Source organism: Pyxicephalus adspersus, chromosome 10 (genome assembly GCF_032062135.1).
Source record: "Pyxicephalus adspersus chromosome 10, UCB_Pads_2.0, whole genome shotgun sequence".
Taxonomy (NCBI): domain Eukaryota; kingdom Metazoa; phylum Chordata; class Amphibia; order Anura; family Pyxicephalidae; genus Pyxicephalus; species Pyxicephalus adspersus.
Genome location: NC_092867.1, coordinates 29290970 through 29307360, shown reverse-complemented (window position 1 = coordinate 29307360; position 16391 = coordinate 29290970). Strand labels below are relative to the sequence as shown.

Genomic DNA, 16391 nt, shown 5'->3' with positions numbered 1-16391 from the left:
TTTTTGCTCTTTTTTGGAATGGGTGGTGCGGGATGTGTCTGGGTTGACTTTGGTTATACATTACCTGGATGATTTGGTCCTCCTGGTTCCAGGGTTTGTGCTACTTTATTGGGTACTTTGCATGTCTTTTGGAGTTCCCTTGTCTTGAAAAGACTGAATCATCTTAGACTGTTTTGTGTTTTTTTAGGGATTTTTTGTATTCCTCCGCTATGGAGTGTCAGTTACCAGAAGATAAGGTGGACAGTTTGCATGTGGAGGTGCACAGAGCTCATGGTTTGGGCAAAATTTGCTTGCATAAATTGCAATCCCTGTTAGGGAAGTTGATCTTCTCGTGCAATATTATGCTGATGGGGAGAGTGTTCAGTAGGCGTTTGGCGGCAGCTTTGGCAGGGGTGCAGTCGCCGGGGCATTTCTTTCGGTTGACCCAAGATTTGCGGGAGGACTTGGGAGTTTGGCTGAAGTTTTTGGAATGTTACAATGGGAGAACACTGTGAATGAAGGAGTCGGTGTCCAATGTGGCCTTGGACTTGTTCACGGATGCAGCAGGGGGTATACGTTATGGGGCTTATTGGCCGGTCACTGGAGTGTGGAAAGGTGGCCTGACTCTTGGGCTGTGCAAAAATTTGGTGTTGCTTGAGTTTGGTGGTGATGGCTTTGGTGATCTGGGGGAGGGAGCTGGGTAATCGCAGGGTTTGTTTAGATTGTGATAATTTGGGGGTTGTGGGGGCGATTAATAGCAATACAGGCCTCCGGTGGTGTGGTTACTTGGGCAGTTGTTCTCGTTCCCAGTGGGCAGGAGAGGAGCTGGTTCCGGAGGCTGATCGTCAGGGCATTCCTTGCCGGCTGGGTTTGTGGACGATTGTCTAGGGCAGGGGTAGGCAAACTCCGGCCTTTAGGCCAGATACAGCCTAAACAGTAGTCAGTTCAGGCCTAATGCCCCCCTAGTCGATCCGGCCTAGTCCGGGCTAGCAGGGGTCGGCAACCCGCGGCTCCAGAGCCACATGCAGCTCTTGAGCCTCCTAGTTATGCTCCCTTCCCTATTTACCACTGCCGGCGTTAACACTTCTGCCAACGGGGTAAGGGAAGAGGGGCTGGATGTGCAGCAGGGTCTGCTTATGATATTGTTGTTTTTAGCGGTTACCTGCACCTGCCCAGTGTGGCCTGTTCCTCAATACTTAAAGGGGCGGGGGCCTGGGGATGGCTCTTTCTTCATACATCATGATTGGTCTCAGCTGACGCGTTTTCAGTTTGGGGAAGTGTTTAAACAATGTGTGAGGGCTACGGGTAGGAGGTAGTATTCCTCACATTCATTCGTAATCAAGGAGGCAATCAAGCGTATTGGTAATTGGGAGGCCAATCGTTTCCTGTTGTATGTTCGGTCGATGATGTAGGTGAGGTGCGTTTTGTGTTGTTGTGGTTACTGTTGGGGATTGGGGGATTTTTTTCAGTTTGAATGTTTTTTTTCCTTTACTTACATTACAGATTTAAGGGAATGCCTGATTTGTGTTCTAGGGCATTCTTTTGTGTATTGGGGAGCCCGGCGGGTGGAGGTGCGACACAATGAGCAGTAGTTGGGTTTTCAGCCTGGTGAAGCCAGGGTGCGGTGGATAGGAATACCCGGCATGCAGTGGAGCCATGTGATTCCAGAAACCAAACGGTACGTCCTTTTAGATCGTCCGCCTGACATTTTATTAATCCATGCTGGGGTTAATGATGTGGGATCTAGGTCCAGGAGTGAATTACTTAAGGATATCAAATTTGATTTTCTGAGAATAAGGTCCGCATTTCCTGGCACTGTCCTGTTATGGTCTGAGATGGTAGCACGGTTGACGTGGAGGCGTGCACGGTCTGTGGACTGGTTGAACAAAGTACACATAAATAATTAAAAAGGCGGTAAGTAAATTTGTGGTGTGGATTGGTGGGTTGGCAGTGCGCCATAGGGATTTGGAAGGGGAAGTATTACGTATTGAATGCAATACAAATGGATTTGAATTTCCCGCCCTGAATAACACTGCACTGGGAACTCCCTGGTGACTCATCGAGTGCAGAGGATGCCGGCTGGAGGAAGAGAGAAGACACGAAGGACAATGAGGGACGCTGGGGGATCGGGTAAGTTGCAATTTACTATGGTTTTCTATAGGTTTAGCTACCCCGAGTGTGACTCGAAGTTACCGCTTCCAGCTTCTTTTTTCTACCCTGAGTCACACTCGGGGTTATTGCTGGGGGGGTTTAATAAGCTTTATATTTCTAATATACCAGTCTGTATAAAGTAGTAGTTGGCTGATTTGTAGCTGGATCAATATGGTGGGCACTTTGAGACATAGAACTAGTCTCCTAGGCCCCAGGGAAGCCTGGAAACCATATTTAGCCCGGTCTGGTGAACCATAAGTCCCAGACATGCCAAAGCAGAAGGCGCTCTCATTGATACCATAATTTTGCTTAGGACAACGGCACTGACACATTGAGCACTGCAGGGAGCCCAGTAACTCTGACTAATAACTTGGACTTTACACAGCAACCTGGACCACGGCAAAGCAACTTTACCTAAGTATAATTTCACAGTTTTCCTTTCTTTTTTTACACTGTTCCTATTGTTCTGTTATTGCAGAATGGCTGTGAAGGATGAGTATTAAAGGACTCATCACTCACTCACTGTGAAGGACAGGACTAAAGGATGTTAGTTTTTATATATGTTTTTTTTTTTTTTTTTTACTTTTGAAAGGGCCAGATTTGCAGGTGTGCACAGTATGATAGTGCCTACAAATAAGAAAGGCGAACAGTTGACTTTTCAATTAGCCATCCATTTTCCATAATCAGGACCCATGCATTCATATAATAAAATACAATAAAAATAATTTATTAAAATTACTTTTTTCACATTATCACCACATAACCCAAAAGACAATTCAAAGCACTGATGTGAAGAGGAGATTGTCAGCTGCTGAGGAAAGGAGGAATATAATAAGTAAAAGTGCTTTTTAAGCTTGCTCTAGACTATAGTACTATAAGGACATACAGTAATTGTCAAGGATTATCAATTTGTATATAAGGTAATAAGGTGCAATATGCATTTGATACTCCTTGAGTAAATCTGTATGTGTGAATCAGCCTTAAGGCTGCAGTGGTCCTAAATTGCATCTATTGTTTAGTATGACTCCAGTTGTATTTGTAAAGAAAATACAAAATGTAACAACAATTTTTATCGCATAAGCTGTATAAGAAAACAAAGTTACCTAATGTTCCCGTGACTATAAGACAAGTTATAGTCATAGAGATATGAGGCCTAAATAAAAAAGTTCTTATTTTATGTGATAAATATGGGATGAACTTCTGAAAGAGATGAATTTGGTACAGTCATTTGAAATATACCTAAACATATGACACACAAAATTGTCATGCTGCTTTCATTCTCATGCAGATATGGAAAAAAAAGTAAGCCCATCTCTACATTTACCATTACTTCAAATCAAATGAAAATAGAATGATGTGTACTAGATTAGGTCCCAATTATTAGGACCCCTTAGGGAGTATGCTAGTGGAACTTGTCCCACAGATAACCAAGGTCCGGGTCTTTGCTGTGACCTGAATAAAAGAGCTTTCTGGGGCACTCATGGGAAGGTTGTGGAAGCCTAATAATCTGCCAAGGGATTTTTTTTGGTTCAATAGTATACTGTAAATGTCTGTTTATCATTTGAAAATGGAAAATGAAGGAGAGGCAGTTGTATGTTATTCAATTACTTCCTACAATACAATGGTACTGTTATCTGACCTGTACATTGTTTATGTTTGCAATTTGTGTAAAGTACATTGTTGTTCATTGTTACTGTATTCTGCCAATAAAGATATATTAAAAAAAGGGATAAAAACATGTGCAGGCATGGATTCCTATAAAAGGCAGATCTTTGGCACACAATGTCCAACTTTTGACTCTTGCCAATCATTTCCACTATTTCTATATTTTTCTATTGTAGACAGTGAATGAGAACAACACTGTACAAATTCATATCTATTGAGAGGAACATTTCATGCAATATGGAATATTACTGTAGGTAAAAGTCATCATTTCCCCATAGCAAACTATAACAATACAATCTGCAACAATGTAAAATGCTGAAATGCAAAACATTACATTTAGAATATTGATAATATTGGTAATTATTTCCAGTGAAAACATGAGATATGGTGGTATTCCTTTGACAAATACAAATAACTTACTAACTATTACATACTAATAAATAAGAATTTAAAGAACACCAGCTCCCACTTATACTTACACCATGTTTTTATGCCTAGTGGACCACCAAACGGAAATTCAATGATGTACACCAAATCTGTCCATACTTGTTGATTGTACAATCTTCTTTAGATTACCACAAGGATATTTAAAAAGGACCTATACTATTGAAGGTGTGCCCTAAAAAAGTAGAGGGCTAAGAAATAGTCACTAGTATTGTCTGTGGGCTTTCTTCAGTAAATTTGTTGTCTTCAATGATTTTACCATGGCTCGTTCCTCCTGTCTTGGAATGATGTCAATCCTCATGATGAAGGGGCAGAGCTGTTCGTCCTCATGTCAGACCTATACTTTTGATGGCTGAATAGAGCATAATTAACTGGTGAAAAAAGTGATCTGCAGGCCGAATGAGAGTAGAACCCACAGGCAGAGCATGGATGAGCAGGCACTAGAAGACAGGCAGGAAGCTTGAATCCACAGAGTGGATGATGGAGGAGAAAGGAAATGAGGTCCTCGAGCACATCATATAAACAATGAGGTACAATAATGGCTTTGTGGACGGTCACTGCGGTGCTCAGAAAGACAATCCAAACGACTTCACATCCCAGTTAATAACCAAGAGGCTACATGGGTACCGAACAACACTTGTCAGGATGTACACTAAAACCTCTTAGGAAAAAATTCAAGGCTAAATGTAGATTTTTTTTCAGGATGCCGTTTAGCCACAATTAACCTTTGTAGGTATTTTTATAAGGTTTTATGTATAGGTCTACTGTAAACTCCAACTCCATTTCAAAATGAAAAATAAAGAAGACAATTAGTGGAAAAACCAAACAAAAATAAAAACAGCTGTCAACTTCCCCATGGATGTCTAAGTTTTACTTCATGAGAATATATCATTGCATTTTGGGGCTCACATTACAGCACTACTAAATAAATGCCTACAAAGCTTGACAAGAGCACCACCATAAAAGAGGAATAGGGAGACCATATGGGTCATGGAGACAAAGAACATACATTCAAAATATAGGGATCCATGAGGATGAGGGGGAGCTTGTCTGACTACCTAAAAACAAATTCAATTAGTTTCCAGTTAGGCATACACTAGTTTTGTATGATTGTTGGTAAAGCTAAAGCTGGAAAAATGGAGTTTTGAGTAACACATAAATAGTATTTAAATATAATATTACCCGTTATGGCTCTGCATGTTGGTCAGTTATTTTTATTTGTTCTATAATATTTTCAGCTTCCCATTTTGTAGAGTTTTTTATAAGACATTTCAATGCTCCCTGGCGTCCTTTGACATTATACCATTTTTTCAAAAGTTCATATTTTTCTTCACGAGCATTATTAGAATAATTTGTTTTAATTTCTTCAATTTCTACTGCTGTTAAGGTTTTTGTCACCAGTTTTAGAACAGATTTTTGTCCCAGTATGCTAGCAATATCATACAGATGGGTCTCCAGTGAAATGTCTAAAAAAAAAAAAAAGAATATGGATTAAAGGGTTAATACGTCTTAATGATTTGAAATGCAGAAAGGCTTTAATTATTATAAAATTAGGTATCACACAGAAGACACATGATAAATGTTATGTCACTTAGTCAGACTTTGTGCACAAGTTGTATTTATATTGCTAAATCTTTAAACTCATAACATTATGTTCTTTCTGCATTTCATATATCTCTCATCTGAAGGGGTTTTTCTCCAACTTCATTGTTTAAATAAAGGTATTATGGTAATAAGCTAACCCGAAATACAATCACACTATCATGTGCCAAAAGAATTTTGAGTAAATGGCAAATATATAATCAGAAAGTGTTAATCAGGGCTCAATATCTTCTACATGTCATGAAATTACATATTTTACCAGTTAAGGACTATAGACAAGATAAGCCCTGTAAACCTTCATCCAAATACTAAGACCAAACCTAGTATGCATTTTGCCCTACTCCAGCTTTCCCCAGTCACGTGGGTGTAAATAGTAAGGTCAAAGTGAAAGAAGCATTTGCCAGCTTTTATGATCTTCTTCTTAAGATATACAATACCAATACTCTTACATTTTAATTCTTCACTACATATCTGTGGCTATTCAATGTATTTTAGAAGCTTTCTGATCTGCTTATAATGTAAGATGTTTTTTGAAAGGTACATCCCAAAATCATACTGGAAAGTTACATTCCCCCCAAATAGGCCTTAGACTATGTTGATGATATCTGACTATGGTAAGGCACATTTACAGAAGATGCTAGTGTTTTGTGAACATATAAATTAATTACTACAGAATAAAAAGGCTTATAAGTAAAAGGTTGAAGCTTGGGTTAATAGACCATCTAATTTCCCGGTCTACAAAGCACTGGCCCGCCATGGAGATTCAAAATACCTGACCACTCCTATTACTTTGCATTGGCAGGCTTGTTTCTACCAATAATGAACTTATATTTTACAGTGTGTGAAGGCAAGTTTTTTAAAAGAACTGAAAATCATACATAGTTGGTGCTCCATAGTGAATACATTTGACTACGGAGTAGAAACATAATCTAAGGTGCCTTGGATAATATTATAATCTATTACATGTCAGGTAATCAGAAGAAGAATTACAAGAAAATAACTAAATCATCTAATTTTTTTTTTTACATATAAATTCAATCTTACTTTCAAGGTTAGGAGGGCATTCTAAAACTGGATTCTGATTCTAGAAAAAAAAGAATGTTAGAGGTTACTTAAGAACAAAACTTACCAAATTTTTAACACCTAAATATCTAAAAAAAATGTTTAATGGCTTATTATTATTGCAAGGTTTACTTATTTCCTGTGAAGCCCCATGACAGCCCTGGAACCTGCATCAAAGCAAGTCAGTAGTGTTAGCTCCTATCGTTTTAAGTAAAAGCTAGAGCCAGTGGGTCTGATTTATTAAAGCGCTCCAAGTTTGGTGAGGATTCTTTTTCATCAGTGAAGATAGGTGATCTAGCAAACCTAGAATATATCTGGTCCAGGATTCAAAACATTTGCTAGCAAATAGCAAATTAATGAAAACATTAATTCCAGGTTTACTGGATCACCCAGCTTCACTGATGAGAGTGTATCCTGGCCAGCCTTGGAGAGCTTTAATACATCAGGCCCAGTATGTCAAACTCAAGTCCAAGGAGGGGCCCCAAAATCAGACACAACTCCTTTCACAGGACGCACTTTGAAATATTTTGGTACAGTCGATCTATTATTTTGAACAGTATTTATTTTTTCGGGGTAATATTGAGCAAAATACTGTATCTCCCACCTATCATGCAGCACCCTAGACACAAATATAGCAAAAAAGAGACTTGCCTAATTATGGGTCAGAGTAGGGAAGAGGGATTTTTTGTGGTTGTACATCAAAGAAACTTATTTTTTTGAAAAAGGGAAATGATATAAGTAACACATAGGGCCTGATGTTTTTACACATAGGGCCTTTGGATCACAAATATAAACAGCCACTCAGCCTCAACCAGGGTTATTATTAACCTCCCTCACTGCTAGATAGCCGATAAAAAAAAGCAGGACCCTAGATTTTATACATAGAAGAAGGCAAAAGACAATAAGTGAAGTGGCACAAGACCTCAAGTTTAGGTGAGTAAAAGGGGCATCTATATATATATATATATATAAGTTTGGCCCTATATTCACAGGCACGCTCCAGCCTGCATCACTGTGCCATGGCAATGCTGACTAGCCAGGTGCAAAAGTAAACAGGTAGAAATGTACCATTTATTGGAGCATTATTAGGACTGTAGGGTGTGCCAGCAAGCTCCACCACCAAAACACTATGCCCATGCTCCAATAGGTTCCTAATTGATGCTAGCTGGTCGATGATAAAACAAGGGGTGGACATTTTTGCCCCATAAAATCCCACGTTGTAAAAAGCAGGATCCCCAGGGGAAGATTTTAATGTTCTCTCCATAGAAAAGAATTGAAATGGTAATTTAACTAATTTTGTTGGCAAAATGAAATCCTGGCAATCTCTGAGTCATATCTGTTCAAATTTATGATCGCCATGAATCAATTTATTCATGCTGGATCACAACTCTTGCAGGAGTGTATCACAGTTATACCCAACTACCAGTATGCTATTCAAAAGGGTTAAATTATGGTACACACATGGGAAGAGGCTGTGTTTACAGCATGTTTGTTAGCACCAAGCCAAGGTTGCTATATGAAAGTTTTATTGGCATTTCAGGGGAGCAGGATTTATATTTCTGTTTTGGGATTTTCTGTAACACAGGCAGTATTCGGTTAAATTCAATCTCCTAAACTGTAAATCGTTGGTACTTACAAATGATGTATTATATCCAGCCAGTTGGTTGCAAATTTCCTGTACAAAAAAAAAAACACAGAATATGTTGAAAATTTTCCCCAAATAGTATTTCATAATTAGTTACAATTAGTGTTCTGCAAATATACAAATACCAAATTTAACCCAGTAAAAAAAACATTAAATGTATGTTAAAGAATACTATAATAAGTACATAATTGTATGTTAGTATTAGTCTTATGTGAACTCCCATAGAGTAGAATAAGACTGAGACTGAGGAGGGCATAGTTTTATACTACTCAGGACTATAATGCTTTGTAAAGTGAATATCAAACATGACGTCTAGACAGAGAGAGCTCAAAAAGTAACATCAATGATGTGCTAATGACCTAACTTTGTTGCATAAATGCAGTATAGCCTGCAGGGAGAATGCAGGAACATGCAGGATTTGGGTATGCTGTGGGGCCAAACTGTTGGAACAATGGCAATGTTGTCACCTGTCCAGTATTGGATTGAACAGTCTGGTTGTATAAACTTCTTATGATCAGGCTCCTGATAACAGAGAGGTCATGTTATGTCCCTTCTGCAATAACAAAAACTTACTTGCTTGTTCACAATCTGATTTAAAATTGTACAGTGAACTGTGCAGCTCAATGAATGAGTTGGCTGCCAGGAGTCAACTTGTATGTGAAGTGTGCACAGTATAGCACCATTGGGGAGAGGGCCTGCTGCTTGTGTGTAATAGCAGTGGTGCAGCTCTGCAAGGGTATGACACCACAGGGTTGATGCAGGATTCTGGAACAAACAAAAACCTAAAACTGCATATGCAATCTGATTCCATTACACTAATAATACACTAATAAATACAAATCGTACAAATTGTAAAAATGGTAGTCATGAGAAATTAATGTAAATATTAGGGATGAGCGAGAATGCCTCTGACAGTCTGGAGAAAATTTCCCCGAACTTCCGATGGGTCCGCGAATATACGTCGAACCGATTTCGCGAATTCCTTTAAAGTCCAGATTGCAGGTTCCCACGGACCCTGGGCTGTTACAGGGGAACCTGCGGTCACAGCTGATTTGAGGCACGCAGGTGCCTCCAATCAGCTGTGACTGCAGGCAAACTCAGATGAACTCTAAATTCGGCGAGAACACGACCTTGTTGCAAATCACAAGGCTGTTCTCGCTTACATGTTCTGTAAGCGAGAAAGGCCTGATTCGCCGCAAGATCGAAATTACAAATTTAGTTCGCTCATCCCTAGTAAATAATACAACATTTTAGAAAACCAGAAATACACCTATGGTAATTATGTGTTCAAAGAATGTATTTTAGAGTACGGTTCATGGTTGTGGTCAGTAGAACTGACATAATAGGAAGAGATTCCTCTACTGCTAATGGGTACGCTAAGTTCTTTAGTTACGGATTGCTGCCAGTCCCAGGTAATTGCTCAACATCTCAGGCTCAGAAAACCATGCCCACTTGTGTCAAAAAGTTACTGATTATGCAGAATATAGACTCACATTTTTCCTTCGTATGCAGAAATATATTGCTGAAATATAAAAAAAAATAATGTGGATAGTTTTTTTTAGATCAAACTTTGGTAATAACACATTTATTCAGGAAAATAAATGCCATGATGTATAAGCCTAATATAAATGAATTCAATGTACCATTCCTCCCCAGGGTTTACTCCATAGAACATTCAACCAGTATTGATAAACTGCTAAGAGCAGTATGAAGCATTTGTTGTAGTGTCGTCTGTAAGGAGCAAATATTTTGACATGTCTTATAACTGGGCCCTGAAGCTCCAGTGATCTATTTTTTGCAATAATTAGAATAAACAGGGGTTCAATTACATGAATAAAGCTTTTATTTTTAAGCAGTGATATGATCTTAGTAGAGCTATACCTAAACTAGGAACCTTTTTTTGTAAAGTACAAGTAATGCATATTAATAATATGCATTCTTAGTTTTAACCAGCAGGAGGAGCCCTCAGCCCTTCACATCTGTATAAATATATCAAATAATAAATATTTATGAACAACACAAATCCAAATCAATAATATGAAATATTTTACATTTATATACCTAAAAAAGTCTGAATCATAATAAAAGAAGAAAATATATACAGCAGCGAGGAATCAATAGAGCTGCACATTGCACCCAGATCTAACAAACTGTACAAAAGGAAGTGCCTATATGAGAGGTTTGACAACCCTTGAACTTGACAATAATTACAACCTGGCATGAAAAGCATTTTAAAATAAAAAAGTGAATTGGTCTAGAAAACTACACATAGGAATATTTGTCCAGTGATATCCAAGATGTAGTAACCAGGGCACTTTTTCTATATACTTACCGACACTAATGAGTATTAAACCCACAATTGGGGCTAATATGGCCGCTATTAGGTGGTTTCTGTGTAATCCTGAAAAACAAAAATGGAAAAAGCAGATTCCATGAATCTATTAAATACAATAAATAAATTCCATTAATCAATAAATATGATTTGACCTCTTTCCCTCCCACACCACCCGAATGTCATCTGAGCATGGCCATCCATACCAAACATTGTCATCAAGTAAGGGGTCTCTCTCCACAAAGATGCAGGGTCCCTTCCTAAAAATATTATCCAGTAAAGGGGGAGTAACTGTACACAGTGCTGTCCATCTATGGGTCATATATGTCATCCAGTGGTTTGGTTGTTCTATGTTTTATTCTATTTTGGTAAATAATTCATCTGCATTATATATAATATATATAGCATACTGTATTTATGTAGTAAGATGGGTCACACTTTGCAGCATTCTGGTTTTGCAATGCATTTGACAAGTGTTGACAGGAATGGGAAGAGCTATTTGTTACAAATATTGTGGTGACTAACACACCCTGTGGTTTGGGCTCTTTAGACTATAAAACGCTACGGGATATTGGGTTGCTATAATGTAGGTGACGGATGTGAGTGCAATGTAGGTTTTAATGTATAGTAGATAGAATGAGGTTGATTTTCTAAAGGTGTAACATATGTTCACTTTTATTCTTACTTACTAATTCACATTTTTATTCACTTTTTTATCATTTTTTTATTTATTTATCTTGATAGTTACAAAAAAATGGTAAATGGGGAAAAAAAAGCTTTTTGTTGGACATAAATGGATTATAGAACTCAGCACAACTTCCTTTCCTAAGCTTAAATAAAATGCTTAATCATAGATCAACCACAATGTACGTGATATGGAAAGTGCAAGGTGGGGGATACAAACAATGCAATGTGTGAGAGCTAGAGGCTAGAATCTGTACCGTAAGGATAATAGTACCTGCCTACGTTGACTCTCCTACTGAAAATGCTAGTTACCCTGCGGTCATATTTAATACTTTTTAAGTACTTTAAGTTGAAGCCGTTGAGTCCTTAAGCTTAAACCAGTGGGTCGCAGTGTTCTGTTGTCCCATCCTTTCCCATTCAATAGGAGAGCTTGGGAACCAGTTTTGCACATAACTGCACGCAATTGCAGGAGATCATGGTGCAGTTACCCAAATTGCTTTTGGTTGTGCTGTTGTTTTTGAAGATTTGTAGTTTGCAGTTCTGGGTGCACAGCCGAAGTTTACTGTGCACACATGAGTGAACATAATTTTGCATAGTATTGTGTAACAGTCAACATCAGTTACTATTTATGATGTCAGCAACTAATGTGTAGGATTTGTCATAACCCGCAACCATCATAACAGCTCTTGGGTGCACAGTAAACTGTCCAATTGTTCCAACTCAATGAGTGACTTCTAATGTACTAAAAGTGGAGACAATCTGTCCTATCTCTCACTATAGTGAATTTGGATTGAGTCGCTTATAAAGCATAGCCTTAGAAATAACTAACTGCAGGTTATGAAAAATCCTACACATTTGGTGTTCTATCTGGACTTGATGCATTTAAACATTTAAATATCTATATATATAAAATCGCATGTATGTATGTGTGAATGTTCCACCATCTCTCGAAAACAAATGGAGACATTTCAAACTTGCCGTACATATGACTGAGACTACTGTGTACAATGACGACATTGGCTGCAGCTCTGTCCAGCTAATGAATCGTCAGAACAGAAGAATCCTTCTTTACACTCGCAGACAGTATTTTGGCTTGCAGTACAAATTTGTAACACTTTTTGACCTGCAATATGAAATGAAAAAATAAGGAGCTTAAGCAATCAAACAATATAAGGGACTATGTATATAATTTTATTTACTATGTTTTGGTGCAGGTTTCCTTAGCATTGACCATCTCTCTGATATTAGGCTACATTCACAATACTATGCTTGTATTAATGCATGCCATATTGATTTACAGTTCATGCCTTTCAAATGCTTTACTCTGCATTTCATTTTTGAAATGGAAAAGTGTAAGACAACATACCAAACATGCATTTTTTTAACAAATAATATACAATGTGGTTAATAGATCCTATTGTCTATGCATTTTATTGTTTCTGGAAATGCATAGCAAGGCATTGGGGTGAACAAATCCTATAACTTCCAGTTTATGTTATTAGCAGCAGGGTCTTATTATTGTCTGTGCACATGTGCATTGACAATGTTAAAGTATTAGCCATCAGATAACATTTTAAAAATTATTTGCTGAAAACAAATCTATACGTCATACTTTGGCCTGCAGTTGGAATTACACAGAAGCTGATAAAAGACCTATTAGATTTTCATAGCTGAGTAATATAAAGAGGGATAGATAGCACACGGTTTGAACCAATCTCCAGTTACAGGTGGTGCCAACAATATCATGTGTTCAGTTATTTCTGTGATCAAGGCACCCCAACCAGACAACAGAAAGGGCAGTGATCTCACTTTTTATATTGGAGTTAGGCAATACAGAATCACCAACCTTCACAAGCCTGTGCCTGGACAGTGAAGAGGGGGAGGGGGAGTACAATGAGGCCATTACTACTCTGTCCATTCCTCTAGGAATGTCTAAGCATTAGACAAAGTATTGAAGTAGTTAGTGATTATTATGTATGTTTACCTATTCTTGCACTAGGGGAAATGCAGTACTATTTACATTTAAAGTGAAGTTGACTTTTTCAAATGTAGACAAAACACATTTTAGTTACAACAAAATCACTCTTTAATTTATATTATGGTTTCTGCAACACTGATCACATCTGCTTTACCAGAATCACACTTAATTATTTCACTATGTTACTTCAATACATTAAAGCAATATGGATACCTCTTCCTAAATATAACTCACCTAAACCAGGGTCACAATGTCGGCATTTTTGACATTCTGGATAGCCATTTATTTTGTCCATGAAATCCACCCCTTCAGTACATTCTCTACATGCTGGCTCTCCGTGGGGCTCAGTACATTCGGATTCCACATGAGTTCCTGCAAGAAAGATATAATAAATGTAACTAATGAATAATATCTATAATGATAATTAACTTTAATGTCCACTTAGCAATAATTCATATTTCCAATGGTTAACTTCGGCCTGTAACTGCTAAAAACAAATGAGAGGGAAAGAGTGGCAGAGTTCTGTTGTGTTATTGTATTATTAAACTAACATTCCCTACTCATTGTTCAATCCATAGAAAAAGTCTGGGGATGTGTGGCCAAGAATAAAAAGGATTAGTTCCAACTGTCCTTTGTAACTATGGCTTGACATTATTTTTTCTTAACTTTTGCATAATTTATGATAATTTAATTAAACTTCCCTGCACACCCACCATCAAGACATCCCTGATATCACTAGCTGCTTGTACTGTAAAGTAAAGTACTAACTGTGTAAAGTAATTCATTCAAAGACCACAACAAAGGTCACAACTAGCTTTTACTGCTAGTTTAGAAAATGTGAATACTAGCCTGGGCACAGGTTCACGTGTGCCAATGATTCAGATAGGGGCAGAGACTTTCAAAAGGGGTGATGGACTTAATTGTATTATGATAAGTGTTAACATGTTGTGTCATTGGACTGGATTTTCTAATGCACCAAAACACACCAAAAAAAACATAGTGTTCTGTGGTGTGCTTCAATGCTTGGTTGGTGGGTTGGGTTTGTTGGGGTGCCAGCTAGAATGAATAGCACCACAGTGCACCAAGGGGAGGATTTGGATTTTTCGTTGTACTAAAATCATTGCAATGGCCTAACCAGACAACCTGTTGGATTGCACATTAAATCTTACTAAACTTACCCTCTCCGCAAAGTTTACAACAATGTTTTTCTCCATGATATTCTCCTTTATCACACGATTGTTGTCTTTTAAATAGCCTGTGAAATAAATCATCTTTCTTCTTGACATGTTCATCTGAGGAATCTTGAAAAATTTTCATAGAAAAAGCAAAATGGCAGTGAATGATCACCTAGAAGGAGCACAAGACATTAAATGAATGACTAATATAAGAAATGGTATAACATTTGTTATCTGAAATTCTTTACCAAGGTATTCCCAGGTAATGGAAAGTTCTGTTATTTACCTAAAATATAAATATATATTTTACCCAACAATTAACAGTTACCAGTTGGAAGAGTTATGACTGAGAGGTACAGTATTATCATTGTTACTACAGGAGGAATAGGGGAATCTATTTAAACTGAGGAACCCGGTCTACTCGTGGAATTCTACAGCCAGTTAGCACTTCACATTCTAGATACAACAAGTCTATTTATACTACTTATAGCGGCAGGTTACCACTACAATACACCACACATATTTCAGAATTGTGCTACAAAAATACTACAAGCATGTCAGTATTGTTCCACTGTAGTACTGCATAAATATCAACAATAGTACTACATATGTTAGGTATGTTATATGTTACGTGTGTGCAATAGTACTAGATACCACATGGCTCAGTTGTGATATGTGGGGGAATCGGGATCAGTGTATCACACAGTACACAGCCATACAATACAAAAACAGCGTGTTTTAATAAATACTAAAAAGGCTTCAGTGCTCAACCCAGAAATCTTTGTAAGCTGGGTGGTAAAGAAATTCTAGGCGGGTGGAAGCCGCTGAATTCTGACCCAACTCATCAGTAACCACCCAAAAACAGCCAGGTGGTTGCCGAAAAGTGCCGGGTGGTGGGCCCAGCTAAAAGGGTCTGGGGAGAACACTGGGCTTTCTTCAGCTTACAGGAAACCCAAACATTGCTTTTCTTCAGCAGTTTAGTCACAGAAAACTCAAGCTTCAGACAGGAAGTCCAGAATCACAAAAATAATAAAAAGTCTTAAGCTCGGGGTTTGTAGCCTCTTCTACTGGGGTTCACTAAGGCCTCTCTCTCCACAGGCCTCTCTCTCTATCTCCTCAGGCCTCCATATCCTCATGTCTCTGTTTCATCAGGCCTCTCTCTCCTCAGGCCCCTCTCTTTCCTGAGGCCTCCATATCCTCATGTCTCCCTATATCAGGCCTCTCTCACCGCAGGTATTTCTCTTCTCAGGCCTCCCTATCCCCAGGCCTCCCTCTCCTCAGGCCCCTCTCTCCTCAGGCCTCCCTCTCCTCAGACCTCGCTCTCTTTAGGCCCCTGTCTCCTCAGGCCTCCCTCTCCTCAGGCCCCTCTCTCCTCAGGCCCCTCTTCCCTCAGACCACCCTCTCCTCAGGCCCCTCTCTCCTCAGACCTCCCTCTCCTCAGACCCCTGTCTCCTCAGACCTCTCTCTCCTCAGGCCCCTGTCTCGTCAGGCCTCCCTCTCTTCAGGCCTCCCTCTCTTTAGGCCCCTGTCTCCTCAGGCTCCCGTCTCCTCAGGCCTCCCTCCCCTCAGGCCCCTCTCTCCTCAGGCCCCTCTTCCCTCAGACCACCCTCTCCTCAGACCTCCCTCTCCTCAGACCCCTGTCTCCTCAGGCCCCTCTCTCCTCAGGCCCCTCTC

General features: G+C 38.9%; 1 protein-coding gene across 1 annotated transcript in view; it reads right to left on the bottom strand.

The window, feature by feature from the left end:
* Positions 1 to 2836: 2836 nt before the first annotated feature.
* The window catches only part of FAS (Fas cell surface death receptor), a 17540-nt gene continuing 3985 nt past the window's right edge, over positions 2837 to 16391 (bottom strand). Inside the window, exons 2-10 of the mRNA XM_072424894.1 lie at positions 14721 to 14889; positions 13777 to 13914; positions 12564 to 12687; positions 12053 to 12126; positions 10881 to 10949; positions 10042 to 10070; positions 8540 to 8578; positions 6886 to 6925; positions 2837 to 5705 (exon numbers count right to left, since the gene is read on the bottom strand). Coding sequence (XP_072280995.1) covers positions 5425 to 5705; positions 6886 to 6925; positions 8540 to 8578; positions 10042 to 10070; positions 10881 to 10949; positions 12053 to 12126; positions 12564 to 12687; positions 13777 to 13914; positions 14721 to 14889 — 963 coding nt within the window. The 3' untranslated portion in view covers positions 2837 to 5424. The remainder of the gene's footprint in view (positions 5706 to 6885; positions 6926 to 8539; positions 8579 to 10041; positions 10071 to 10880; positions 10950 to 12052; positions 12127 to 12563; positions 12688 to 13776; positions 13915 to 14720; positions 14890 to 16391) is intronic.